Source organism: Ascidia mentula, chromosome 9 (genome assembly GCF_947561715.1).
Source record: "Ascidia mentula chromosome 9, kaAscMent1.1, whole genome shotgun sequence".
Classification (NCBI taxonomy): Eukaryota; Metazoa; Chordata; class Ascidiacea; order Phlebobranchia; family Ascidiidae; genus Ascidia; species Ascidia mentula.
This window is the reverse complement of record NC_138574.1, coordinates 11,726,339-11,751,868: the sequence shown is the minus strand read 5'-3', so window position 1 is coordinate 11,751,868 and position 25,530 is coordinate 11,726,339. Positions and strand designations below refer to the sequence as shown.

At 37.0% G+C, this 25,530-nt stretch overlaps 3 protein-coding genes across 5 annotated transcripts; 2 read left to right on the top strand and 1 right to left on the bottom strand.

The window, feature by feature from the left end:
- Window positions 1–1,452: 1,452 nt before the first annotated feature.
- LOC145914369 (organic cation transporter protein-like) lies at window positions 1,453–7,747 on the top strand. Its single transcript, XM_083002191.1, has 14 exons — window positions 1,453–1,714; window positions 3,551–3,658; window positions 4,183–4,306; window positions 4,556–4,659; window positions 4,751–4,905; window positions 5,048–5,172; window positions 5,251–5,355; window positions 5,491–5,580; window positions 5,962–6,050; window positions 6,163–6,245; window positions 6,437–6,586; window positions 6,846–6,954; window positions 7,083–7,343; window positions 7,451–7,747. The coding sequence occupies exons 1-14, from the start codon at window positions 1,569–1,571 to the stop codon at window positions 7,602–7,604; spliced, it is 1,803 nt and encodes a 600-aa protein (XP_082858317.1). The 5' UTR covers window positions 1,453–1,568; the 3' UTR covers window positions 7,605–7,747.
- A 3,711-nt stretch (window positions 7,748–11,458) lies between these two features.
- LOC145914370 (solute carrier family 22 member 3-like) lies at window positions 11,459–17,726 on the top strand. Of its 3 annotated transcripts, XM_083002192.1 has the most exons (14): window positions 11,459–11,604; window positions 13,170–13,274; window positions 13,417–13,534; window positions 14,849–14,952; window positions 15,043–15,197; window positions 15,347–15,471; window positions 15,550–15,654; window positions 15,791–15,880; window positions 15,941–16,026; window positions 16,139–16,221; window positions 16,418–16,567; window positions 16,823–16,931; window positions 17,060–17,320; window positions 17,428–17,726. In XM_083002192.1, exons 1-14 carry the CDS (start codon window positions 11,459–11,461, stop codon window positions 17,516–17,518), a joined length of 1,728 nt encoding a protein of 575 aa, XP_082858318.1. In that variant the 3' UTR covers window positions 17,519–17,726. The 3 variants fall into 3 exon arrangements, with proteins under 3 accessions (XP_082858318.1, XP_082858320.1, XP_082858319.1); XM_083002194.1 differs by lacking the exons at window positions 11,459–11,604; window positions 13,170–13,274; window positions 13,417–13,534 and adding exons at window positions 13,911–14,124; window positions 14,606–14,704 and having other exon boundaries at window positions 17,428–17,713; XM_083002193.1 differs by lacking the exons at window positions 11,459–11,604; window positions 13,170–13,274; window positions 13,417–13,534 and adding an exon at window positions 13,911–14,704 and having other exon boundaries at window positions 17,428–17,712.
- Window positions 17,727–20,011: 2,285 nt separating this feature from the next.
- LOC145913490 (organic cation transporter-like protein) lies at window positions 20,012–25,382 on the bottom strand. The gene is made up of 14 exons (XM_083001169.1): window positions 25,194–25,382; window positions 24,030–24,134; window positions 23,504–23,627; window positions 23,031–23,134; window positions 22,763–22,917; window positions 22,483–22,607; window positions 22,300–22,404; window positions 22,086–22,175; window positions 21,938–22,026; window positions 21,739–21,821; window positions 21,387–21,536; window positions 21,172–21,280; window positions 20,683–20,943; window positions 20,012–20,425 (listed from the first exon to the last, which is right to left on the bottom strand). Exons 1-14 carry the CDS (start codon window positions 25,337–25,339, stop codon window positions 20,332–20,334), a joined length of 1,740 nt encoding a protein of 579 aa, XP_082857295.1. The 5' UTR covers window positions 25,340–25,382; the 3' UTR covers window positions 20,012–20,331.
- Window positions 25,383–25,530: the final 148 nt, after the last annotated feature.

The following is a 25,530-nucleotide window of genomic DNA, read 5'->3' as shown; positions in this document are numbered from 1 at the left end:
CAATTATGATAAAATTGACATTTTTTGTGTTTTAAGTTTTGTGTTTAGGACCTATATAGGTAATAAGTTGAATAAATCCTGTTTTCAAGGCCCTGCTGTAAAGCATCTAGCCACTGTCCGCTTGTTTCCCAATGAACGTTGGTGGGTCTTGTGACTTACATATGGACCTAATATTCGTCAAACTTGAAAAAAAATTTGCACCTGGATGAGACTGTACAGGCCGTATCTCAGTATTTTTATGGAAAAGAGTTTCTCCTGCGTAACAGAGTTAATTGTGGGTAACAATGCAATGGGTCATGCATGGGTGCCAGTGTTTTGGTTGAATGAGCGCAGATGAACAGGCTGTTGCCAGGACGATTTTCAGTGAGTTTGGGGTAGTTTTTACTATGGTTTTCAGGGTTATTATCACGCAGTAAATTGGTAGAGGGTGCTGTTGAACATATAGCTGAAAAACTACCATCATATTAAGGTGGATTTTGTGGAAAAATGAATCACAGAAATTATGCTCAATTTGTGATTTTTCTGTTAGTCTCGACCCTTGTCTAGGAATTCTGGTCAAAATTATATTGGAGATAACAACTTTAACCGCTCCGCCAGAGGCATTTTGCCCCCTGTTGGACATTATTTTGGCTAAAAAAGCAAAAAAAAGGTGTAGGTTTGTTTTGTGAAAAAAGGAATCACAGAAAGTACCCCTCCATTTGAAACAAAGTAAGGTCACTAACCCTCCTTAACACAATGCATTCAGAATTAGATGTCTCAAAACTGTTTATGGGGGCCCCCTCAGAGCTGTTTGTGATAACACATTATGTTAAAACGATGTACTGTCGCGGGCTGTGTTACTTTATGCGCGTGCTGCCGTTTTCTTGCGACTCTCTCATCACAAATCATGCCACGTCACTCGATTCAACACGAGTCAAGAACGACGCCAAAAAAGACACAGATTAATTTTTAAATGATGTTTTGGCACCGACTACTTATATTGAGAATAACTTATCTGATATTGTGATGGTTAACGACTAAGACAAGTTTAGCAAACATACAATTCATGTAGTCTCCCCCGATGGTATGAAGTCTCCCTCAGTGATACAACCAACAACTAAAACCGCTGCTACTGCACAGGGCACATGAGACAAGCGAGCAATCGAGGCAGGCGCCAAAGGCTGAAGGCAAAACATTCATCACACGAAAATCCCAATTCGTTTGTCTTACAATGTTTTCCGCGTGTAAATGGAAGAGGAAAAAAATACAGACAACTAAATTGTTCTGCATGCTGTTATCCGGTGAGGATATGAATTCTCAGTTCCCACAAATCCGTCACATAGATTACAAAGCTCACTAAATTGAGGCCGGACGCTCGCGCGTTATGGTCTGTCAGTTCTTCGCAGTTAAACGGCCGAAGCTCGCACGCGAACTAATTCATTTGCACATGGCTGCTGTCATGGCATTGAAAAGGTGCAAGTCGTAGAAATGCAACTTTGCAAAATTCAGCTAAATTTAGTATTTTACAGCAACTTTTGCCTTGTGGTGAGAAACTATATTTAAATTAGTTGTGTGAAAGAGTGTGAACCATGATTGATTTTGACGTGGTTTTATCCAAACTTGGTGGAATGGGAAGATACCAAATATTCTTAATAATATTGGTGTCGTACAGCAGTCTTCCGGTTGGCTACAACATTACCGCTCCTGTGTTTATGAATTATACCCCGGATTACAGGTAATTATGTAAAGTTTTTTTTAAATAGTGGTTTCCAACCTAAATCGCAAAAAAACTATGGCACGGAGTTATGAACTGCCATCTTTAGATCATGTTTTGCTTGAATTATTTAGGAACGGAGCCGAATACACAGTGTATGATTTTTACCAAACATGTTGCATTGTTACGAAACAAGTTTTATTTTTCGTCAGTCTTAAGGCCGCATCTCTCAATTAAATCCCAAAAATTGAGTTTTAGAAGTCATTTGTTATTGTGCACCTGGTTACAGTTTCTCTTGTTTGCCAAAAACAATTGCCGGGTCTGATGACTCATGAAGGGGGACTTCTATTGCTGAACAGAAAAAAATTGATTGCAGCTGCATTAAGACAGCACATTGGGGGGTTTTGCAAAGGCTAACTGCTAAATTGTCAGTCCTAGGGGGTGTACAAACAGCCCCGGTGGGGCCCCAAGACAATTACAAGACATCTAATTCTTCATGAATTGTGTAGAGGAGGGTTGGTGGCTTCACTTAATCGCAAATGGAGGTAACTTTCTCTGATTCATTTTTTCACAAAACAAACCTACACTTTTTTCTGCTTTTTTGACCAAAATAATGGCCAACAGAGGGTCAAAATGCCCCCGGGGGAGCAGTTTAAGTAGTTATTTTGATTATAAATTTGGCCACAATTCCTTGCCAAGGGTCCGCACTAACAGAAAATCACAAATTGAACATACTTTCTGTGATTCATTTTTTCACAAAATCAACCTCAATATTTGGGTAGTTTTTCAGCTACATGTACAACAGCACCCTCTACCAATTTACTGCCTGACTAATAGCCCTGAAAAACAAACTAAAACTGCCCCAAACACGCTGAAAATCGCCCTGGCAACAGCCTGTTCATCTGCGCTCATTCAACCAAAACACTGGCGCCCATGCATGACCCATTGCATTGTTACACACAATTTTACTCTGTTACGCAGGACATAGTTCGAGAAGGGCAATTCCCAACCGGGAAAGTCTTTTCCATAGAAATACAGAGATGCGGCCTTCAGGACGAAACCTCGTTTTTAGTGGCCACGTTGTTGTAATGCCAAGCGGTTTACTTGTGTGTAAAGACAATTAGTTTAGTTGTCAAAAACGTTGCAAATATTACGCATGTTGATAAGCAACTGTTAGCGCTCGCATAGTAAGCCCACGTTTGATCTCTTTTGGAAACAAATATATACAAGCCTTTCTTCGAAAGTAATATTAATAAAACTATACGGCGCAAGCACCACCGCAAAAACTCGCCTCCATTGTACCATAACGTTACAAATTACGCAAGCCAGGAAGCTACCGTTTATGTAACGATTGGCGCCAACACTGGCGTGCGTATTTTGCAGTTCTCGACCACAATTAACCTTAGTTTTCCCCCAAAAAAAATTTTTGACCCCCCCCCCCTTAAAAAAATCTTGGATAACTTCTGCCTTTAATAAAAAAAAAAGGATTTTAATTATTGTTGTGCTTTCTTTACATATTTACGTCTTTTTCAACTATCAAAGTTATTTTTCCCAATACCAGTCCAACAAAGCTTGCCTAAAAACAGCGTTATACGCTCTTCGAACGATACCTTACTCCAACCCGACCGTCGCCCGCCGCTCTTTTTAGCTGTCAAGTCATGTACATAGGCACCACATACTTTCGTCGATAATTGTTCGTACAAACAGAGTCGCAAGTTTGATTTCACTCAATAGTAGAATGGTATAAGATTGTTTATGCAAAAGAAGAGGTTGCGACTCTGTTGTCGAACATTTATCGACGAAAGTATTTGGCGCGACCTTTGACAGAATTTTTAAATTATTTGCATTTTGTAACAGATGCAAGATCAGCAACACAAGTTGCATAAATGCATTAGGTGAAGAGGATATACTCAACATAACAACTCCACAAAAGGATGAAGATGGTACTTATGACTATTGCTTCAGGTATAGTGCTAGCATGTCGGAAAGGTAATCAATAAAAGCCTCCATAAACATTCAGAAACTAATATGTGACATATGGACTAAGACAATTATGACAAAATTAAATTTTTTTGTGTTTGAAGTTTTGTGTTTATAATTGCCAACATATGATTCTTTCTGTCATGCAATTGCATGAAACACCTCTACGTTGCCTGATTACTGTTAGAGATACCCTATGTATACATGTGAAGTTTGTTGCTAACGCTGCCAGGCATACTATTTAATTACTATATATACATGTGAAGGTTGTCTACTGTCCAGTAAGTTGTGTAAATGTACTGACCACAATATATCCTGTTCAACTTCTCAGCTCCTGTAGCTCTATTGGTAGAGTGGTAGTCCATGGTTATCCCAGGGTTGTGTGTTCAAAGCTCACCGGGAGCTTGATTTTTCTGATTTCGCTCTGACTCGTCAAGAAAAAGGGGCCAGTTCCGCTATGAAATTATATGGCATGGTCATTACTATACTATGTTATCTTGTTTTTGCAGATATCGATACAAAAATGCAAGCACCACTTTAAATGACTGCTTCAATTACTCGACACCTAAGATCAAATGCGACAAAGGATATGAATATGATCGAAGCACCTTCACTGAGACTGTTATTACTGAGGTTGCCATGTTTGATTGTGTACAAGTAATATTACACTTTGGCCTTTTACTATTCAGGCAATTTAAACACTTTGTATTGGCCATCTATGAGCCAATAACCACTCAAACTAGTCACTGTTCAAAACACTTCTATCTGCTCACCAATTTATTTATCTATAAAATTTCTACACATGTAATATGTAGTGATTTGTTTGTAAATAATTTTGTTGCTTTACATTGTAGCATATTATATTCAGTTTTTGTCGTTTAGTTTAACCTTGTTTGTGATGATGCTTGGCTTGACTACTTGGCAACATCAATCTATTTGATTGGAGATTTGTTTGGTGCAATTGTATTTGGATATATATCAGACAGGTATGTACAATTACTTTTTAATTATTCTTTGTGTTGGTAATATGCATAAAGTTCATTTTATGTTAAATGATCATTGTACAAAACATTTTAGATTTGGCAGAAAATTCACCATGATTGCAACAGCTGCTATCTGGTTTGTGGATTTGCTTGGGTGCACTTTTGTTCATAACTTTTGGCTCTTTGTCGTGTTTCGACTATTTGCCGCTGTGTGTGGATCTGGTATCTACATAACCAACTTTGTTTACTGTAAGTCTTCATGTCAATTTTGTTTTCTGTAACTTACAATCCATATACTTTTTTATAACATATACTATGAAAACAAACTAAATATATACATACTTCATAAAATTCATATTGTTTAGTTTTATTTTGTGGCTATTTTGTTTAGTATTAGAGATTACTTCCAGTCAATGGAGAACACTGGTTGGAGTCAGTTTTCAAGTTGGATTTGCAATTGGATATATGGGTTTGTCTGGGATTGCTTACTATTGGAACAACTGGCATGACATGCAGGTAAAACACACAAAAATCAGTCAACGTGGGTTAAGTCTCAATAATGTCTGGAAGGGAAATTGATAAATCTGTTTTTAGTTTGTGGTTGCAATGATGACACTTCCGTTTGCACTTTTTATATTTGTTATACCCGAATCACCACGGTGGCTTTTCTCCAGTGGAAGAAATGAACAAGCTAAAGAGGTCATGTATTGTACATTTTGTCTTTGCCAGTTGTATTGTTAGAGCCTAAACATATAATGAAATGTCATTATAACATGCATTATTTGTTTGCTTTAAATTTTAAAGCATGTATTTTATGTTTTTCGTTTGAACTAGATAACAAGAAAAATTGCCAAGTACAATAAGGTTGAATTAGATGAAAGTAGATTATGGGCAGAGGCGGAGCATTCTGGTAATGTTAGCGAGGTAAATTTCAACTAACATTTAATTGTGTACAGGCTTTTGGTAGCAAAAAATAGCAACTCGAATATTTTTATAGTTTTTATTAAATTTTTATTTATTTTTAGCTTTCGTAACCTTTTTGCGTTAGATTCTTGACTCTTTCCTTTCTGTTTTTCCTTTTTGGCAGTTTTGGTTAATGGAGAAACTGATGTTGCCGTTTTAGGCGAAATATATTTTTCTCTTAATAAATCCATCTGAGCTGTCTAAAGATCACTGTGTTGGGATTTTAATACATTATTATTGATACGGTGTGCGATCGACAGCCTGCCAGGGGCCTTTGGTTTTTTGATCCAGTTTTTATTTACTAATCACATTGGCTTTTGGTAGATGTGATTTTCGTTTTAGGAAAAGGAAGGAAATAAAAACTATTCGTCAATTGATTTGTTCCGTACTCCCACAATGAGAAAAATCACCATTTTAGTTGTACTTATCTGGTATGTAAATTGGCATGTGCAACTTACCTGCTATTATATAGTTCTAGATCATATATAAAAACTGTTTGGGATAGTGTTTAAGAAATATATGTTACCTACTTGTTTTAAACAGGTTTGTGAATGGATTAATATATTATGGACTTTCACTCAACGTTGGATCTCTGCATGGAAACATATTTATAAATAACACTTTAAGTGAGTATTTCATTCGGTAGTTTATACATATACTGTGTTTTATTATAACTTCAATGTGTCACATTATATGGATAGCATATTTACTAATTATGCAACATATACCACAAACGTTTACCAAAATCACACATTTAAAGCTTGATTAATGTGTTTCATATACTATTGTTGATCAAATCACAGTACTTTATTTTCAGATGGAGTTATGGAAATAGGTTCATACTTATTTGTGATTGCTTTCATGGACTGGACTGGTCGACGCATAATGCTTGCATTTATGCTTGTCCTTGGTGGAGTGACTGTTTTGTGTGCAACTATAGTTGATCAATATGCTGGAAACAACCAAGGTGACCGACTACTTTGTTTCATTTTGTGTGAAAATGTATATTAGGGTAGAGTTGGTCATACATATAGATGTGATCATATTTAATCACCATGATGTTAACACTTTTTGGAGTTGGAAGAGCATTTTGGTGAAATTAAATTTCTAAGCATAAATGTCGCCAGTCGCAATTTACCAGATGTGTTTGTTTTACATTCCATATACTACTACTACTAGCCCACATTCTTGTTTTGGCATGAGAACATAACAATGTCTTTGCTAAGGCCTTCAGAGCTTGAGTGTGGTATTTGCCATGGCGGCAAAGATAGGAACTTCTGGTTCATTTGCAGTCATCTACAATTTTGCCACTGAACTCTACCCCACAGTGGTCAGGTACTACTCAATATAATCTAATTCTGAACATTTTTCTTGCAAACATGCAGAATGTAAGCACACATACAAACATATAAATACCCCCTCCCGTCAATCATTATGGTATTAAATTCATCCCAATTGTGCAGATCAAACGCTGTTGCTATGGGATCAACCGGTGCTGGATTAGGAAGCATTATTTCGCCCTTTGTGATAAGCCTAAAATCATACATACCTTGGTTACCGAATGTGATATTCGGTGTGGTGGCGCTCCTTGCCGCCGGGACGGTGACATTATTACCTGAAACCAAAAATATGGATATGTTTGAAACTCTTGAAGACGCAGAGTTATTTTACGCATCTGGATATGTGGAAAATTCAAATGCCTACCGAACGACCATTGATCAGGTGTAAGTATTTTGTCCAACATGCTGGAGGCATAAAGGATTGTGACTTGTTTTTTGTCTTAAAGTAAACTAACTGCTTTATGCTTTTTTGAAATTCTTTTCTTAAATAGGGCCAGGGCGAGGCTGAGCCCACAAGCAAATGAAAACAGGAGGCATCACCAGAGCCGGAATATGACCTTTCCACACTCAATGGAACGGAAATGTGAAAAAAACGTCAATCGTGTTGGAAATATTATCATAAAACTACAAACTAACCCCAGTTGATATTAAAAAGTTGTCATATATACAGCCCAACTAATTGCAAGCAACATACCTGATATTTTGACGTTTGATGACTAAAATATGTTTATCATATATTTCGTACATCCTTGAGGTATCAGATCAAATGTTTTTGTAGCGTAAATAAACTGCAAGTGTAACTGCGTAAACTACAATCTACATGGAACCTCCAGTAGTAGGCTGAAACCACAGCAGTGCGCATGAAACAAACAAGCAATCAAGGCAGACAGGATACGAACATTTTGGCTGGAGGCAAAGCACTTACAACGACTGGTGTTGCCGCCGGTTTTCTGATTTTGAATGCAATGGTTGAATAATAATTTTTAATTTATGCGTTCTGGTTGTTTTTATCGGTTGTTATTTAAAACAGACCTCTAGCTCTACCATGCGGTTGTTATTCAAAATAGTCCTCTAGCTCTACCATGCGGTTGTAATTCAAAATAGTCCTCTAGCTCTACCATGCGGTTGTTATTCAAAATAGTCCTCTAGCTTTACCATGCGGTTTTTATTCAAAATAGTCCTCATGCTTTACCATGCGGTTGTTATTTAAAAAAGTCCTCTTGCTCTACCATGCGGTTGTTATTTAAAATAGTCCTCTAGCTCCATCATGTGGTTGTTATTTAAAGTAGACCTCTAGCTCTAACATGCGGTTGTTATTAAAAATAGTCCTGTTGCTCTATCATGCGGTTGTTATTTAAAATAGTCCTCTAGCTCCATCATGTGGTTGTTATTTAAAGTAGACCTCTAGCTCTAACATGCGGTTGTTATTAAAAATAGTCCTGTTGCTCTATCATACGGTAGTCATTTAAAATAGTCCTCTAGCTCTACCATGCGGTTGTCATTTAAAATGGTCCTCTAGCTCCAACACGCACATATTATTAAAAATAGTCTTAAAACGTGATTTGTTCCGTGTGGTGGAGATAGAGGACTATTTTAAATGACATCCGTATGGTGGCGATAGAGGACTATTTTAAATGACATCCGTGTGGTGGAGATAGAGGACTATTTTTAATCACATCCGTTTGGTGGAGATAAAGGACTATTTTAAATGACATCCGTGTGGTGGAGATAGAGGACTATTTTTAATCACATCCGTTTGGTGGAGATAAAGGACTATTTTAAATAACATCCGTGTGGTGGAGCTAAAGGACTACTTTAAATATCATCCGTGTGGTGGAGATAGAGGACTATTTTAAATGACATCTGTGTGGTGGAGATAGAGGACTATTTTAAATAACATCCGTGTGGTGGAGATAGAGGACTATTTTAAATGACATCCGTGTGGTGGAGATAGAGGACTATTTTAAATGACATCCGTTTGGTGGAGATAGAGGACTATTTTAAATGACATCCGTATGGTGGCGATAGAGGACTATTTTAAATAACATTCGTGTGATGGAGATAGAGGACTATTTTTAATCACATCCGTTTGGTGGAGATAAAGGACTATTTTAAATGACATCCGTGTGGTGGAGATAGAGGACTATTTTTAATCACATCCGTTTGGTGGAGATAAAGGACTATTTTAAATAACATCCGTGTGGTGGAGATAGAGGACTATTTTAAATGACATCCGTGTGGTGGAGATAGAGGACTATTTTAAATAACATCCGTGTGGTGGAGATAGAGGACTATTTTAAATGACATCCGTGTGGTGGAGATAGAGGACTATTTTAAATGACATCCGTGTGGTGGAGATACAGGACTATTTTAAATAACATCCGTGTGGTGGAGCTAAAGGACTACTTTAAATATCATCCGTGTGGTGGAGATAGAGGACTATTTTAAATAACATCCGTGTGGTGGAGATAGAGGACTATTTTAAATGACATCCGTGTGGGGAGATAGAGGACTATTTTAAATGACATTAGTGTGGTGGACCTAGAGGATTATTGTGCTTTTGACCCCAGCGCAAAAATCTCGTTCGGTCCCTCCCTTCATTGCTTGCTTGTCTCATGTGCACTGTACAATAGCTGTGCTATCAAACTTGATTGACGCAGTAAATGTGTGCTTGCTAAACAATTAATCGGTCGGCGTCTATGATCAAAATTGCCGTGTCGCGTTCAGAAACACTTTTTATTTTATGCGGGGTTGGTTTGTAGTTTCAAATAAATATCTCGAACAATGGACGTTTTTCATAGTTCGGTTCCATCGAGTGCCGGGTTGTCATATTCCCCGCTTTGGGGATGCCTCGTGCCTTCATTTTCCTGTGGAGTCGTTCTGTCCCTATTTAAGTGAAGATTTTGTACAACGTAAGGCGGTTAGTTAAACTGAAAACAAATCGTTAAACAATCCTTTTTTGGTAGAACGCAAGACTGTGGTTTAGTTTACTTTAAACTAGTTAAACAACCGTTACAACTTTCAAAAAAAAAATCGTGCAACGACATGGCAGAGATTTAATCAAACAAAACTTTTCAAGTGAAGATCTGTTTAGAAATCATTGACATCAATGCAATGACAGATGGCTCCTTCGTGTTGCACAGAATACTCGCCCTTTGTGATAAGCCTACAATCATACATACCTTGCATAGCTGCATACATACCTTGGTAATCGAATAAGATATTTGGTGTGTTGGCGCTCCTCGCCGCCGCTATGGTGGTATTATTACCTGAAACCAAAAACATGGATATGCTTGAGACTATTGAAGACGCAGAAATATTTCACGCGTCTGGAAACGTGGGAAGTTTAAATGCGAACCAAGCGATCATTGATCGAAAGTAAGTATTCTGTCCTACCAGCAAACGCGGATGGGGATTCTGTTACTGCATTTGCGTCGATGTTTTTTTTAAACAAATCTTCAATATACCCTAATAGTTGAAATAAATCGCCTTTATGTTTCACGAATAATGAACATGTACATAAACGAACATTCCTCTACATTACGGTGGTAATTCCCCATACAGCTCAAAGAGCCTGATTGTTTAACCATTTGCTTATTACAACTTAATAATCTGTTCTTCTGGCACATATAAAAAACGTAACTATATTCCGACGTTCCGCCTGTTATTCAACAAGGGTAATGAGACAGGTAGAGCACACAACTAACGCCAAAAAACGTGCCAACACGAAAAAGGGGATAACGCTAACACCGCTTGTGAAATCACGTGATGTATAAAAATGGGCGGGAAACTACCTCTTCCTAGAAGCGCTCCACACCCATAAGAACAATCGCTGTGTCAATCATAGGGAACAGTGCGTTTACTTTCCGGTACTTTATATTAACTTACTGTGGCTGTAGGCCAGCTGCCACTATTTCCTGACAAGTCGGAGCAAGATTTGAACTCACACTAACCAGACACAACGCTCTAACAACTGAGCTACAGGAGTTCAGCGGTTTCACGGAATATATTGTTGCCAAGGTTCACTGGTACCTAAGCGGTTTTGTTTTGAAATAAGGGGTCGAAGATGAGTCGATCTAGGATTTAGCAAGGTGTTAAAAATGAAGCTAGTCAACCAATCTTTTATCCATAATTTTGCAACAACTTTTGTATAAAATCCTAATTCGTTTGTTGTATTCTCCAACTTTTAGGCATCATCGGTAATGGTATCCGCTTATGTAACTTGAGGCCCTCAGTTACCTCGTTATGGTCTATCAGTTTTTCCCAGTTAACATGTCAGTTATACACCATTCAACGTCGGAAACTCGCACGCGAACTAATTCACGTGAACATGGCTGTTGCGATTAGCATAGAAAAAGTATCAGTCGTAGCTATGAAGCTTTGCAAAATTGCGGTCTGGTTAAGTTTCATACCGCAACTTTTGCGTCATAATTAGGATTTGTAGATATTAGTCACGTAGAAGAGTTTTTTGTCTCGAATAAAAGAGAAAAAACAAAACCATGATTGATTTTGACGTGGTTTTATCCAAACTTGGTGGAATGGGAAGATACCAAATATTGTTAATATTGATGGTGTCGTACAGCAGTCTTCCGGTTGGCTACAACAGTACTGCTGCTGTGTTTCTAAATTACACCCCAGATTACAGGTAATTACGTAACGTTTATTTAGGATAGTGGTTCCCAACCTAAAGGAAATGAAAAACAACAAGTCTTGCCCAAAAAGATGCGAAACCAAAAAAATTATAGCACGGAGTTAAGAAATACTATCTTTGCGAACATTTCCGTGCTCAAAATCAAGGCTGACCAAGATTCGACTTGGCGCCAACAAGAACCGGCAAGCGAATGCAGTGACAGAGCAAAAACAACTATAACGTAATAACAGCTATCCTAAAATGTCCACTGCAGTGACATCATAATGAGATGAGTCGATCTGCAGTGCGGACCTAGGTGTTCAACCTTACCTGCTACAATTCACAATTATTTTCTGTGCGCTTCAGAAGTACAATACCACAGTACAAAAAGTTTAACCTCATGCAGTTTTTTAGTGTCGGTGGGTTAAGCATGCTGTGTAAAAACACCCACTCTCTAATTAACTTGACGTTCTATTTTGCATACATTCATCAGGTCTGTATATGCTTTAGGAAACTCGACTTCCTTAACCAATTATTACACCAGACTGCAGCCAGCGACATGTGTTTTTGAATATTATGCTATTATTGTTTTTCCAACCATTGGATTTGCAACGCATAAAGGTCATATTGTTATGTCAATGACGCCAAATTGGTCGTTGGGTTGTGTGTAATTTCCAGTATATCGTCTCCGCTGGCGTTTGCCCAAGTCTGACTATGTCAACGCAAGTTTGTTTTGCTTTCGATGTATGTTGCACAACGTTGTTTTTCATAAGCCTGACTGGCGCGGCCATTTCCTCTCCGACCATCGTTCGCTTTTGCAAGTGATGTGCCTGGCATTCTATTTCTATTAGTTGCCACGTAAACTGCTTGTGTGAAAAGGGTTGAGGTTAACGTTGCCTGCCTTGCGTCAAATTGTACTTATTAATTAGAAGATTGAATCTATCCAAAACCAGAAGGAAGGATATTGCCAAGATTCCGCCCAAGGCTCAGGCCTGGGTCAAGGATCATAAACTCTAAAGTTTTCACTAAACTTTTTCACTATGGTTAACTAAGCAAATCTGCGCCTAACTTAAAGCGTTGCCTATTACGGCACACGTTGCAGGTCATATCTGCATTAGTGTTTTTAATATTTTTGTTGCCTTCCACTACTGCAAATAGAACTTATTTTTTCTCAACGTGTGTCCCTTTAAATTTAATTCCTCAAATATCTCCGATTAGCGTTTTCATAACTAATGATGCAAATTTGTACTTGTCAATATGATGAGGGGAAAAATGATGAATTATGAAGTCATATAAGCGTATTAGTTATTAGTAAAAATGCTAAACCCACTTATATTTTGGAGCTAACCCACTTATATTTTGGAGTTTTCAAAGTACCAACGAAATTTAAATAAAGTAACGCGGGAAAACTTTTGCGCCAAAATATCCGTTTATAGTGTGTTGGTTAAATATGTAACATTGGTAAATTTTGCGAGAATTTCGTGCTGTTCTGTGCCTTTAGCCTTCTAACCCAACTCTTGGAACCGATTTTGCGAACCCGACCTTTTACCGAATTTTTAATTATTTGCGTTTTTTATCAGATGCAAAATAAGCAACACAAACTGCACCAATGCATTAGGTGAAGAGGGTATACTCAACATAACAGTTCCACGAAAGGAAGATGGTACCTATGACTATTGCTTCAGGTATAGTGCTAGCGTGTCGGCATGGTAATGAAAAAAGTTTTATTTTCAGATCTCGCTCTGACTTGTCAGGAAAAAGGGGCCAGCTCAGCTATGAAATTATTTGGCATAGTCAATACTATACCTTGCAATCTTGTTTTTGCAGATATCAATACAAAAATGCAAGCACCACTTTAAACGACTGCTTCAATTACTCTAAGATAAAATGTGACCAAGGATATGAATATGATCGAAGTACCTTCAGTGAGACTGTTATTACTGAGGTTGCCATGTTTGATTATGTACAAATAATATTACACTTTGGCCTTTTTCTATTCAGGCAATTTAAACACTCTGTTTTGACCATCCATGATCTCTGCAAGTTTTACACAAACTAACTCCCTAGAAATGTGTAGCCAATAACCACTCAAATCAGTCACTGTTTAAAACACTTCCTTCTGCTCACCAATTTATTGACTGCCCACACATCATTCTCAATGGGCCAGTCAAACGCACAAAACATGCGTGAATACAAGAATGGCGTACAAAATTGCTACAGGCCGCATCTCTGTATTTCTATGGAAAAGACTTTCCCGGTTGGGAAATGCCCTTCTCGAACTATGTCCTGCGTAACAGAGGAGTAAAATTGTGTGTAACAATGCAATGGGTCATGCATGGGCGCCAGTGTTTTGGTTGAATGAGCGCAGATGAACAGGCTGTTGCCAGGGCGATTTTCAGCGTGTTTGGGGCAGTTTTACTATGGTTTTCAGGGTTATTAGTCAGGCAGTAAATTGGTAGAGGGTGCTGTTGTACATGTAGCTGAAAAACTACCCAAATATTGAGGTTGATTTTGTGAAAAAATGAATCACAGAAAGTATGTTCAATTTGTGATTTTCTGTTAGTGCCGACCCTTGGCAAGGAATTGTGGCCAAATTTATAATGGAAATAACTACTTAAACTGCTCCCCCGGGGGCATTTTGACCCTCTGTTGGCCATTATTTTGGCGAAAAAGCAGAAAAAAGTGTAGGTTTGTTTTGTGAAAAAATGAATCACAGAAAGTTACCTCCATTTGCGATTAAGTGAAGCCACCAACCCTCCTCTACACAATTCATGAAGAATTAGATGTCTTGGGGCCCCCCCCCTGTTTGTACACCCCCTAGGACTGACAATTTAGCAGTTAGCCTTTGCAAAATCCCCCAATGTGCTGTCTTAATGCAGCTGCAATCAATTTTTTTTCTGTTCAGCAATAGTAGTCCCCCTTCATGAGTCATCAGACCCGGCAATTGTTTTTGGCAAACAAGAGAAACTGTAACCAGGTGCACAATGACAAATGACTTCTAAAACTCAATTTTTAGGATTTAATTGTGAGATGCGGCCTTCAGCAATAGTAGTCCCCCTTCATGAGTCATCAGACCCGGCAATTGTTTTTGGCAAACAAGAGAAACTGTAACCAGGTGCAAAATGACAAATGACTTCTAAAACTCAATTTTTAGGATTTAATTGTGAGATGCGGCCTACACATGTAACATGTAGTGGTTTGTATCTAAAAATTTGTTGCTTTACATTGTAGCATATCATATTCAGATTTTGTCTTTTAGTTTAACCTTGTTTGTGATGATGCTTGGCTTGACTACTTGGCAACATCAATCTATTTGATTGGAGATTTGTTTGCTGCAATTATATTTGGATATATATCAGACAGGTACGTACAATTACTTTACAAATTATTCTTTGTGTTGGTAATATGTATAAAGTTATTTTCTGTGAAAGATCAACGTACAAATTTTTTTAGATTTGGCAGAAAATTTACCATGATTGTAACAGCTGCTATCTGGTTTGTGGATTTGCTTGGGTGCACTTTTGTTCATAACTATTGGCTCTTCGTTGTGTTTCGACTATTTGCCGCTATGTGTGGATCTGGCATCTACTTAACCAGCTTTGTTTACTGTAAATCTCTGAATCAATTTTGTTTTCTGTAACTTACTACAATACATATATATATTTTTAAACATATATATACTATGATAAAAAACTAAATATATACATACTCATCAAAGTCATATGTTTCAGTTTTATTTTGGGACTATTTTGTTTAGTATTAGAGATTACTTCCAGTCAATGGAGAACACTGGTTGGAGTCAGTTTTCAAGTTGGATTTGCAACTGGGTACATGATTTTGTCTGGGATTGCTTACTCTTGGAACAACTGGCACGGCATGCAGGTGGGACACACAAAAATCAGTCAACGTGGTTCAAGTCTTAATAATGTCTGGAAGGGAAATTGATAAGTTTGTTTTTAGTTTGTAATGGCAATGATGACACTTCTGTTTGCACTTTTTCTATTTGTTACACCCGAATCACCACGATGGCTTTTCTCCAGTGGAAGAAATGCACAAGCTAAAGAGGTCATGTATTGTACATTTTGTCTTTGCCAGTTGTATTGTTGGAGCCTAAACATATAATTAAATGTCTTGATAACATGCATTATTTGTTTGCTTTAAAATTTTAAAGCATGTATTTTATGTTTTTCGTTTGAACTAGATTACCAGAAAAATTGCAAAGTACAATAAGATGGAATTAGATGAAAGTACATTATGGACAGAGGCGGAGCAATCTGGTACTGTTAGCGAGGTAAATTTCAACTTACATTTAACTGTGTACAGGCTTTCGGTAGATGTATGTTCGTTTTAGGGGGAAGGAGATAAAACGTATTCGTCAATTGATTTGTTCCGTACTCCCACAATGAGAAAAATCACCATTTTAGTTGTACTTATCTGGTATGTGAATTGGCATGTGCAACTAACCTGCTACTATATAGTTCTGAGTCATATATAAAAACTGTTTGGGATAGTGTTCAAGAAAGATATGTTACCTACTTGTTTTAAACAGGTTTGTAAATGGATTAATATATTATGGACTTTCACTGAACGTTGGCTCTCTGCATGGAAACATATTTATAAATAACACTTTAAGTGAGTATAACAATTGGTAGTTTATACATATACTGTGTTTAATTATAATATCAATGTGTCACATTCTTTAGGTAGCACATTTACTGATTATGCAATGTATAACACAAACGTTTTTTCAACAAAAATTACTTATTTAAAGTTTGATTAATGTGTTTTACATACTATTGTTGATAAAATCACAGCTCTTTATTTTCAGATGGAGTTATGGAAATAGGTTCATACTTATTTGTGATTGCTTTCATGGACTGGACTGGTCGACGCATAATGCTTGCATTTATGCTTGTCCTTGGTGGAGTGACTGTTTTGTGTTCAACCATAGTTGATCAATATGCTGAAAACAATCAAGGTGACAGACTAGTTTGTTTTATTTCGTGAAAATGTGTTTTACGGCAGAGTTGGTCATACATATAGATGTGATCATATTTAATCACCATGCTGTTAACACTTTTTTAGTTGGTAGAGCATTTTGGTGAAATTAAATTTCTAAGCATAAATGTCCCCAGTTGCAATTTACCAGATGTGTTTTTTTACATTCCATATACTACTACTACTAGCCCACATTCTTGTTTTGGCATGAGAACATAACAATGTTTTTGTTTAGGCCTTCAGACCTTGAGTGTGGCATTTGCCATGGCGGCAAAGATAGGAACTTCTGGTTCGTTTGCAGTCAGCTACAATTTTGCCACTGAACTCTACCCCACAGTGGTCAGGTACTACTCAATATAATCTAATTCTGAACATTTTTCTTGCAAACATGCAGAATGTAAGCACACATACAAACATATAAATACCCCCTCCCATCAATCACTATCGTATTAAATTCATCCCAATTGTGCAGATCAAACGCTGTTGCTATGGGATCAACCGGTGCTGGATTAGGAAGCATTATTTCGCCCTTTGTGATAAGCCTAAAATCATACATACCTTGGTTACCGAATGCGATATTTGGTGTGTTGGCGCTGCTCGCTGCCGGTACGGTGACATTATTACCTGAAACCAAAAATATGGATATGCTTGAAACTCTTGAAGACGCAGAGTTATTTTACTCATCTGGATATGTGGAAAATCTAAATGCCTACCGAGCAACCATTGATCAGGTGTAAGTATTCTGGCCAACATGCAGGAGGCATGAAAGATTGTGACTTGTTTTTCGTCTTAAAGTAAACTAACTGCTTTGTGGTTTTTTGAAAATCTTTCCTTAAATAGGGCCAGGGCGAGGCCACAAGCAAATGAAAACATGAGGCATCACCAGAGCCTGGAATATGACGTTTCCGCACTCAATGGAACAGAAATGTGAAAAAACGTAAATCGTGTTGGAAATATTAACATAAAACTACAAACTAACCCCAGTTGATATTAAAAAGTTGTTATATATACAGCCCAACTAATTGCAAGCAACATACCTGATATTTTGACGTTTGACGACAAAAATATGTTTATCATACATCCTTAAAGACATAAAATGTTTTTGTAGCGGAAATAAACTGCAACCCTGGTGTAACTGCGTAAACAACAATCTACATTGAACCTCCAGTAGTAGGCTGAAACCACAGTAGTGCGCATGAAACAAACAATTTTTATTAGTTTTTAAATTATGCGTTCTGGTTGTTGTTATCCTTGCAATTCTTAAGTCAGGTAAAAATTCTTGTCGTAGCAATTAATTGCAGCTAAGCCTAAAATAATGCAGCAACTTTTTGCCTTAAAATTAAGAGCTGTGGAAATTGTCGCGAAAAATAGTTAAAACAAAACAAAGATTAAATTTGATATGGTTTCATGCAAACTTGGTGGAAAAAGATACCAAATATTCCTAATATTATTGGTGTAGAACAGTCTTGTCAGTTTTTTGTCACACAGAAAGAAAAACATACACTTTCCAAAACACGCTCTCTATACATAAATGTAGCCTATAGGCTAGATCAGCGGGATATTTCAGTGCAACACAGTATTTAATGTTGTTAATATTATGTAACATCATAGAATACTAAAACAAGAGTTTCCATTCCATGTTTTAATATTCTATGGTTCTATTGACCTGCATGGAACTTTTAAATTTGATGGAACCAGTGTGACAAAAATTGGTTTCACAGAACTACTGCAAGGGATCGAAAAAAACAAACGGAGAATAATAACAAATAGTCCCCTATCTCCACCACACGGTTGTTATTTAAAATAGTCCTCTATCTCCACCACACGGTTGTTATTTAAAATAGTCCTCTATCTCCACCACACGGTTGTTATTTAAAATATTCCTCTATCTCCACCACACGGTTGTTATTTAAAATAGTCCTCTATCTCCACCACACGGTTGTTATTTAAAATAGTCCTCTATCTCCACCACACGGTTGTTATTTAAAATAGTCCTCTATCTCCACCACACGGTTGTTATTTAAAATATTCCTCAAGCTCCACCACACGGTTGTTATTTAAATAGTCCTCTAGCTCCATTATGCGGTTGTTATTTAAAATATTCCTCAAGCTCCACCACACGGTTGTTATTTAAATAGTCCTCTAGCTCCATTATGCGGTAGTTATTTAAAATAGTCCTCTAGCCCTACCATGCGGTTGTTATTTAAAATAGTCCTTTAGCTCAATCATGCAGTTGTCATTAAAAACAGTCCTTTAGCTCCACCACGCGGTTGTTATTCAAAATAAAGGACTGTTTTAAATAACATCCGTGTGGTGGAGATAGAGGACTATTTTAAATAACATCCCTGTGGTGGAGATAGAGGACTATTTTTAATCACATCCGTTTGGTGGAGATAGAGGACTATTTTAAATAACATCCACATGATGGAGATAGAGGACTATTTTAAATAACATCCCTGTGGTGGAGATAGAGGACTATTTTAAATAACATCCGTGTGGTGGAGATAGAGGACTATTTTAAATAACATCCCTGTGGGGAGATAGAGGACTATTTTAAATAACATCCCTGTGGGGAGATGAAGGACTATTTTAAATAACATCCGTGTGGTGGAGATAGAGGACTATTTTAAATAACATCCCTGTGGGGAGATGGAGGACTATTTTAAATAACATCCCTGTGGGGAGATAGAGGACTATTTTAAATAACATCCCTGTGGGGAGATGGAGGACTATTTTAAATAACATCCCTGTGGGGAGATAGAGGACTATTTTAAATGACATCCGTGTGGTGGAGATAGAGGACTATTTTAAATAACATCCCTGTGGGGAGATGGAGGACTATTTTAAATAACATCCGTGTGGTGGAGATAGAGGACTATTTTTAATAACATCCGTTTGGTGGAGATAGAGGACTATTTTAAATAACATCCCTGTGGGGAGATGGAGGACTATTTTAAATAACATCCCTGTGGGGAGATGGAGGACTATTTTAAATAACATCCACATGATGGAGATAGAGGACTATTTTAAATAACATCCCTGTGGTGGAGATAGAGGACTATTTTAAATAACATCCGTGTGGGGAGATGGAGGACTATTTTAAATAACATCCCTGTGGGGAGATGGAGGACTATTTTAAATGACATCCGTGTGGTTGAGATAGAGGTTTATTTTAAATAACATCCGTGTGGTGGAGATAGAGGACTATTTTTAATCACATCCGTGTGGTTGAGATAGAGGACTATTTTAAATGACATCCCTGTGGGGAGATGGAGGACTATTTTAAATAACATCCCTGTGGGGAGATGGAGGACTATTTTAAATAACATCCCTGTGGTGGAGATAGAGGACTATATTAAATGACATCCGTGTGGTTGAGATAGAGGTTTATTTTAAATAACATCTGTGTGGTGGAGAAAGAGGAATATTTTAAATAACATCCGTGTGGTGGAGCTAGAGGACTATTTTAAATAACATCCACATGATGGAGATAGAGGACTATTTTAAATAACATCCACATGATGGAGATAGAGGACTATTTTAAATAACATCCGTGTGGTGGACCTAGAGGATGTGCACTAGCTGTGCTATCAAACTTGATTGACGCAGTAAATGTGTGCTTGCTAAACAATCAATCGGTCGGCGTCTATGATCAAACTTGCCGTGTCGCGTTCGGAAACACTTTTTATTTTATGCGGGGTTAGTTTGTAGTTTCAATTTAATATCTCGAACAATGGACGTTTTTCATAGTTCGGTTCCATCGAGTGCCGGGTTGTCATATTCCCCGCTCTGGGGATGCCTCGTCGTGCTTTCATTTTCTTGTGGCGTCGTTCTGTCCCTATTTAAGTGAAGATTTTGTACAACGTAAGACAGTTAGTTAAACTGAATACAAATCGTTAAACAATCCTTTTATTGGTAGAACGTAAGACTGTGGTTTAGTTTACCTTGAACTAGTTAGACAACCGTTACAACTTAAATAAAATCGTGCAATGACATGGCAGAGATTTAATCAAACAAAACTAAAGATATGTTTAGAAATACCATTGACATCAGTGCAATGACAGATGCCTCCTTCTTGTTGCACAGAATACTTACTTTCGGTTAATGGTCGCTCGGATGGCATCTAGGCTTCCCACATTTCTGGACGCGTAAAATAACTCCGCGTCTTCAAGAGTCTCAAACATATCGATGTTTTTGGTTTCAGGTAATAATGTCACCGTACCGGCGGCGAGGAGCGCCAATACACCGAATATCACATTCGGTAACCAAGGTAAGTGTGATTGTAGGCTTATCACAAAGGGCGAAATAATGCTTCCTAATCCAGCACCGACTGATCCCACAGCAACAGAGTTTGATCTGCAAAATCGGAAAGATTCTATTACTAACAAAGAGTGATCAGTGGGAAGAACGTATTTAAACTTCTGTGCTCATGTCCTGTATACTGAGATATCTCGTTGGCAGTCACAGCATACAAATACTTCGTTACATACAAGTATCAGAAAAATGTGCAATAACTGGTTGGTAATTTCAAAGGGGCAATGACAAGAACAAGGTTAAAAATCAGAAGTTAACAGTGAAGAGTACCTGACCACTGTCGGGTAGAGTTCAGTGGCAAAATTGTGGATAACTGCATATGAACCAGAAGTTCCTATCTTTGCCGCCATGGCAAATGCCACACTCAAGGTCTGAAGGCCTGAATGGAAGCACTGTTATTTTCTCGTGCCATAGAAAGTGCGGAAGAGCAGTATATAAAAAGGAAAAACATGTAAATCAGGCCATAGCAGTTTTCAAATGAACACCTTGGTTGTTTCCAGCATAATGATCAACTATGGTTGCACACAAAACAGTCACTCCACCAAACACAAGCATAAATGCAAGCATTATGCGACGACCAGTCCAGTCCATTAAGGCAATTATAAATATGTATGAACCAATTTCCATAACTCCATCTGAAAATAAAGTGCTATGAATTTATCAACAATAGTGTATAGATCAGGATGCAAAAACATCACAAAACGTCAAGTATGAAATTTCTTGAGTAGAAAATCGCTTTTATATTTTGTGTAATCAGTAAATGTGTTAAATGAAATGTGAAACAATAAATGTAGAATTAACTACAATGTTGTATAAACTACCAAATGATATACTCACTTAAAGTGTTGTTCATAAATATGTTTCCATGTAGAGAGCCAACGTTAAGTGAAATTCCATAATATATTAATCCATTCACAAACCTGTTTGAAACAAGAATGTAATGAATGCAATATACCTGGCATGAAACCTTGTTCACCTGGAACCAAGTACGACCTGGAATCAAGCAAGACCAAGTTACTCGTGTCAATTCACGTACCAGTTAAGTATAACCAAAATGGTGATTATTCTCATTTTCGGAGTACGGAACAAATCAATTGACGAATAGGTTTTGTTTTCTTCACTTTCCTGAAAATAACAACAGTTCTACCAAAATCTGTATATGCATGGTTGACTCAAAAATTTACCTCGTAAACATTACCAGATTGTTCCGCCTCTGCCCATAATGTACTTTCATCTAATTCTACTTTATTGTACTTTGCAATTTTTCTTGTTATCTAGTTTAAATGATAAACATAAAATACTTGCCTTATCATCTTAAAACAAACAAATAATACACATTATTAAGTCACTTTTTTACATATTTCATTGCAACAATAGAACAAAAAAACAATACACAACCTCTTTAGCTTGTTCATTTCTTCCAATAGAGAAAAGCCATCGTGGTGATTCGGGTATAACAAATAGAAAAAGTGCAAACGGAAGGGTAAACAATGTCATTACAAGCTAAAAACAAATTTGTTAACTTTCCTTCCAGACATTATTAAGACTTGAACCAAGTTGAATCATTTTCGTGTGTCCCACCTGCATGTCATGCCAGTTGCTCCAATGGTAAGCAATCCCAGACAAAATCATGTACCCAATTGCATAGCCAAGTTGAAAACTGATTCCAACCAGTGTTCTCCATTGAGTGGAAGTAATTTCTAATACTAAGCGAAAATAGCCAAAAAATAAACTAGAACTTTTAAAATATACATGCACTTTGTTTGCAGCTTTTGTGTTTACAATTTTTTAAAAATATATAATTTGTAATAAGTTACTGTAAACAAAATAAATTAATTAGGAAACATCCAAGAAAACTTACAGTACACAAAGCTGGACAAGAAGATACCAGATCCAAAGATAGCAGCAAATAATCGGCACAAGACAAAGAGCCAAAAGTTATGAACAAAATAGCACCCAAGCAAAGCCATAAACCAGAAAGCAGCTGTTATAATCATGGTAAATTTTCTGCCAAATCTAATCACAATATTAGTACAATAATCATTAAACAGAAAATGCACTTTTTACATATTACCAACACAAAGAATATTATTCTAGAAAATTTCATTTTGAAAAATAAATGTACATACCTGTCTGAAATATATCCAAATACAATTGCACCAAACAAATCTCCAATCAAAAAGATTGATGTTGCCAAAAAGTCGAGCCAAGCATCATCACAAACAAGGTCAAACTAAAGGAGAAAAACTAATATGATATGCCATAATGAAAGCAAAACAAATATTTAGATACAAACCACTATTTAGATACATGTTACATGTGTAGCAACTTTGCATATCGTTTTTGCATTTATTTATTCAGGCATGTTGTGTGCGAGTGTGTTTTGACTGGCCCATTGAGAATGATGTATGAGCAGTCCATAAATTAGTGAGCGGATGGACGTGTTTTGGTAAGTGACTGATTGGAGTGGTTATTGGCTACACATGTATATAGGCATTCGTTTAATGTAAAACTTGCTGAGATCAAAGATGGTCAGAACAAAGTGTTTAAATTACAAAAGCTCAAAGTGTAACGTTATTTGTATATAATCCGACATGACAACCTCAGTGATAACAGTCTCACTGAAGGTACTTCGATCATATTCATATCCTTCGTCGCATTTTATCACAGGTGTAGAGTAATTGAAGCATTCATTTAAAGTGGTGCTTGCATTTTTGTATTGATATCTGCAAAAACAATAATACAAATAAATGACCATGTCTCTGGCTCCTTTTTTTCTGAAAAATCAAGCACCAGGTAAGGTTAGAACACACAATCTGGAGATAACCAAGCCCAACATTCTACCAATTGAGCTACACAAGCTGAACAGATGAATGGGTTATATTGTGGTCAGAATACTGGTACACAACTTACTGGGCAACCTTTACATATATACATGGGGTATCTCTAACAGTAATCAGGCAGTGTAGAGGTGTTTCATGCAATTGCATGACAGACAGAATCATATGTTGGTAATTATAAACACAAAAAAAATTAATTTAGTCATATTTGTCTTATTCTAAATGTCACAATTTAGTTGTTTTTTGTAGGCTTTTATTGATCACCTTTCCGACATGCTACCACTATACCTGAAGCAATAGTTGTAGGTACCATCATCCTTTTGTGGAGTTGTTGTGTTGAGTATATCCTCTTCACCTAATGTATTGGTGCAATTTGTGTTGCCGATCTTGCATCTACCAAAAAACGCAAATATGATAAAATTCTGTCAGGGGTCCGCTTCGCAAAAATAGTTCCAAGAGTTGGGCTACAAGAAGAATCAAATCATATTTATTTTTGCGAAGAAAAGCAACTACGCGTAAGAACAATATGCAAAGAAATAAAATGGCATGGGCACCGATAAAACCAAGGTTTAGAAGGCTACGAGCACAGAATAAGACAAAAGACTCGGTAAGTTCACCAAAGTTGCACATACAGCTAACACACCGTGAACAGGTGTACGCAACCACTATTTAAATGTCTTAAAAAATTGTTCGAAACGTAAACATTAACAAAAATATACATTAGTGAAGAAACAGATTTTTTGGCGCAAACATTTGTCCGCGTTCTGTGAAGTACTTCATTTAAATTTCTTAGGTACTTTGAAGACTCCATATTTAGCCTACATTATTTTCAAAAAATCTGTACGGTAATATGCTTATGACAAAATAATTAATATTTGTTCTTTTCGTCTGGCATATCTGGCGTAATAATTGGTTGAGAAAGTGAGTGGGTGTTTTCAACAATATGCTTCAAATCCACTGACGCTAAAAAACTTTTGGGGCCAAACTTTTTGTACTGTAGTATTGTACTTCTGAAGAGCACAGAATATAAATGTAAATTGCAACAGACAAGGTTTAACACCTAGGCCCGCACTGCAGATCGACTCATCTAACATTATGACGTCTCTGCAGTGGACCTTTATAGATGGCTGTTATCACGTGACAGTTCAGTCCTTGTTTTTCGTGTGTCTGCATTTACTTGTCGGTTTTTCTAGGCGCTGAGTCGGAACTGTTATGTAGTTCACAGTATTGATTATGGGCACAGCATTGTTCGCAACGTTTGCTCGTAATAATTAGCATAATAACTTTCAGGTGGGTAAGTTTACCTAAAAATAACAAAGTCGAATATGATTTGAAATCATACCCTGTATATATGGCCTGGTACACAAAAATGCGACCAAAACAAACTTGATGGTATTTTATAACTCCGTGCCATAATTTTTCTGGTTCTTACCTATAATCTATAATAATTACCTATAATCTGGGGTGTAATTTAGAAACACAGGCGCAGTAGTGTTGTAGCCAACCGGAAGACTGCTATAAGACACCAATATTATTAATAATATTTGGTATCTTCCCATTCCACCAAGTTTGGATAAAATCACATCAAAATCAATCATGATTCTAAATTTGTTCCAACTTTGAACGGCAACTAATTTCTAAAGTTACTAAACATAAGGCAAAAGTTGATGTAATATACTGGGCTTTGCTGCAATTAATAACTACGACTGGCATTCATTGCTATTAACAGCAGCTATGTTCACATGAATAGGTTTGCGTGCTAGCTTCTACCGTTGAACTGTAATGAACT

Bases quoted from the DNA above. Each gene is read 5' to 3' on its own strand.
- LOC145914369 (XM_083002191.1), top strand. From the start codon at position 1,569: ATGATTGATTTTGACGTGGTTTTATCCAAACTTGGTGGAATGGGAAGA. The intron at 6,587-6,845 runs GTGACCGACTAC...GTCTTTGCTAAG, and splicing joins ATATGCTGGAAACAACCAAG to GCCTTCAGAGCTTGAGTGTG. The intron at 6,955-7,082 runs GTACTACTCAAT...CCAATTGTGCAG, and splicing joins CTCTACCCCACAGTGGTCAG to ATCAAACGCTGTTGCTATGG.
- LOC145914370 (XM_083002192.1), top strand. From the start codon at position 11,459: ATGATTGATTTTGACGTGGTTTTATCCAAACTTGGTGGAATGGGAAGA. The intron at 15,655-15,790 runs GTCATGTATTGT...CGTTTGAACTAG, and splicing joins GAAATGCACAAGCTAAAGAG to ATTACCAGAAAAATTGCAAA. The intron at 15,881-15,940 runs GTAAATTTCAAC...TGTTCGTTTTAG, and splicing joins AATCTGGTACTGTTAGCGAG to GGGGAAGGAGATAAAACGTA.
- LOC145913490 (XM_083001169.1), bottom strand. From the start codon at position 25,339: ATGATTGATTTTGATGTGATTTTATCCAAACTTGGTGGAATGGGAAGA. The intron at 21,281-21,386 runs GTGTTCATTTGA...GCTTCCATTCAG, and splicing joins TTATGCTGGAAACAACCAAG to GCCTTCAGACCTTGAGTGTG. The intron at 20,944-21,171 runs GTACTCTTCACT...CCGATTTTGCAG, and splicing joins CTCTACCCGACAGTGGTCAG to ATCAAACTCTGTTGCTGTGG.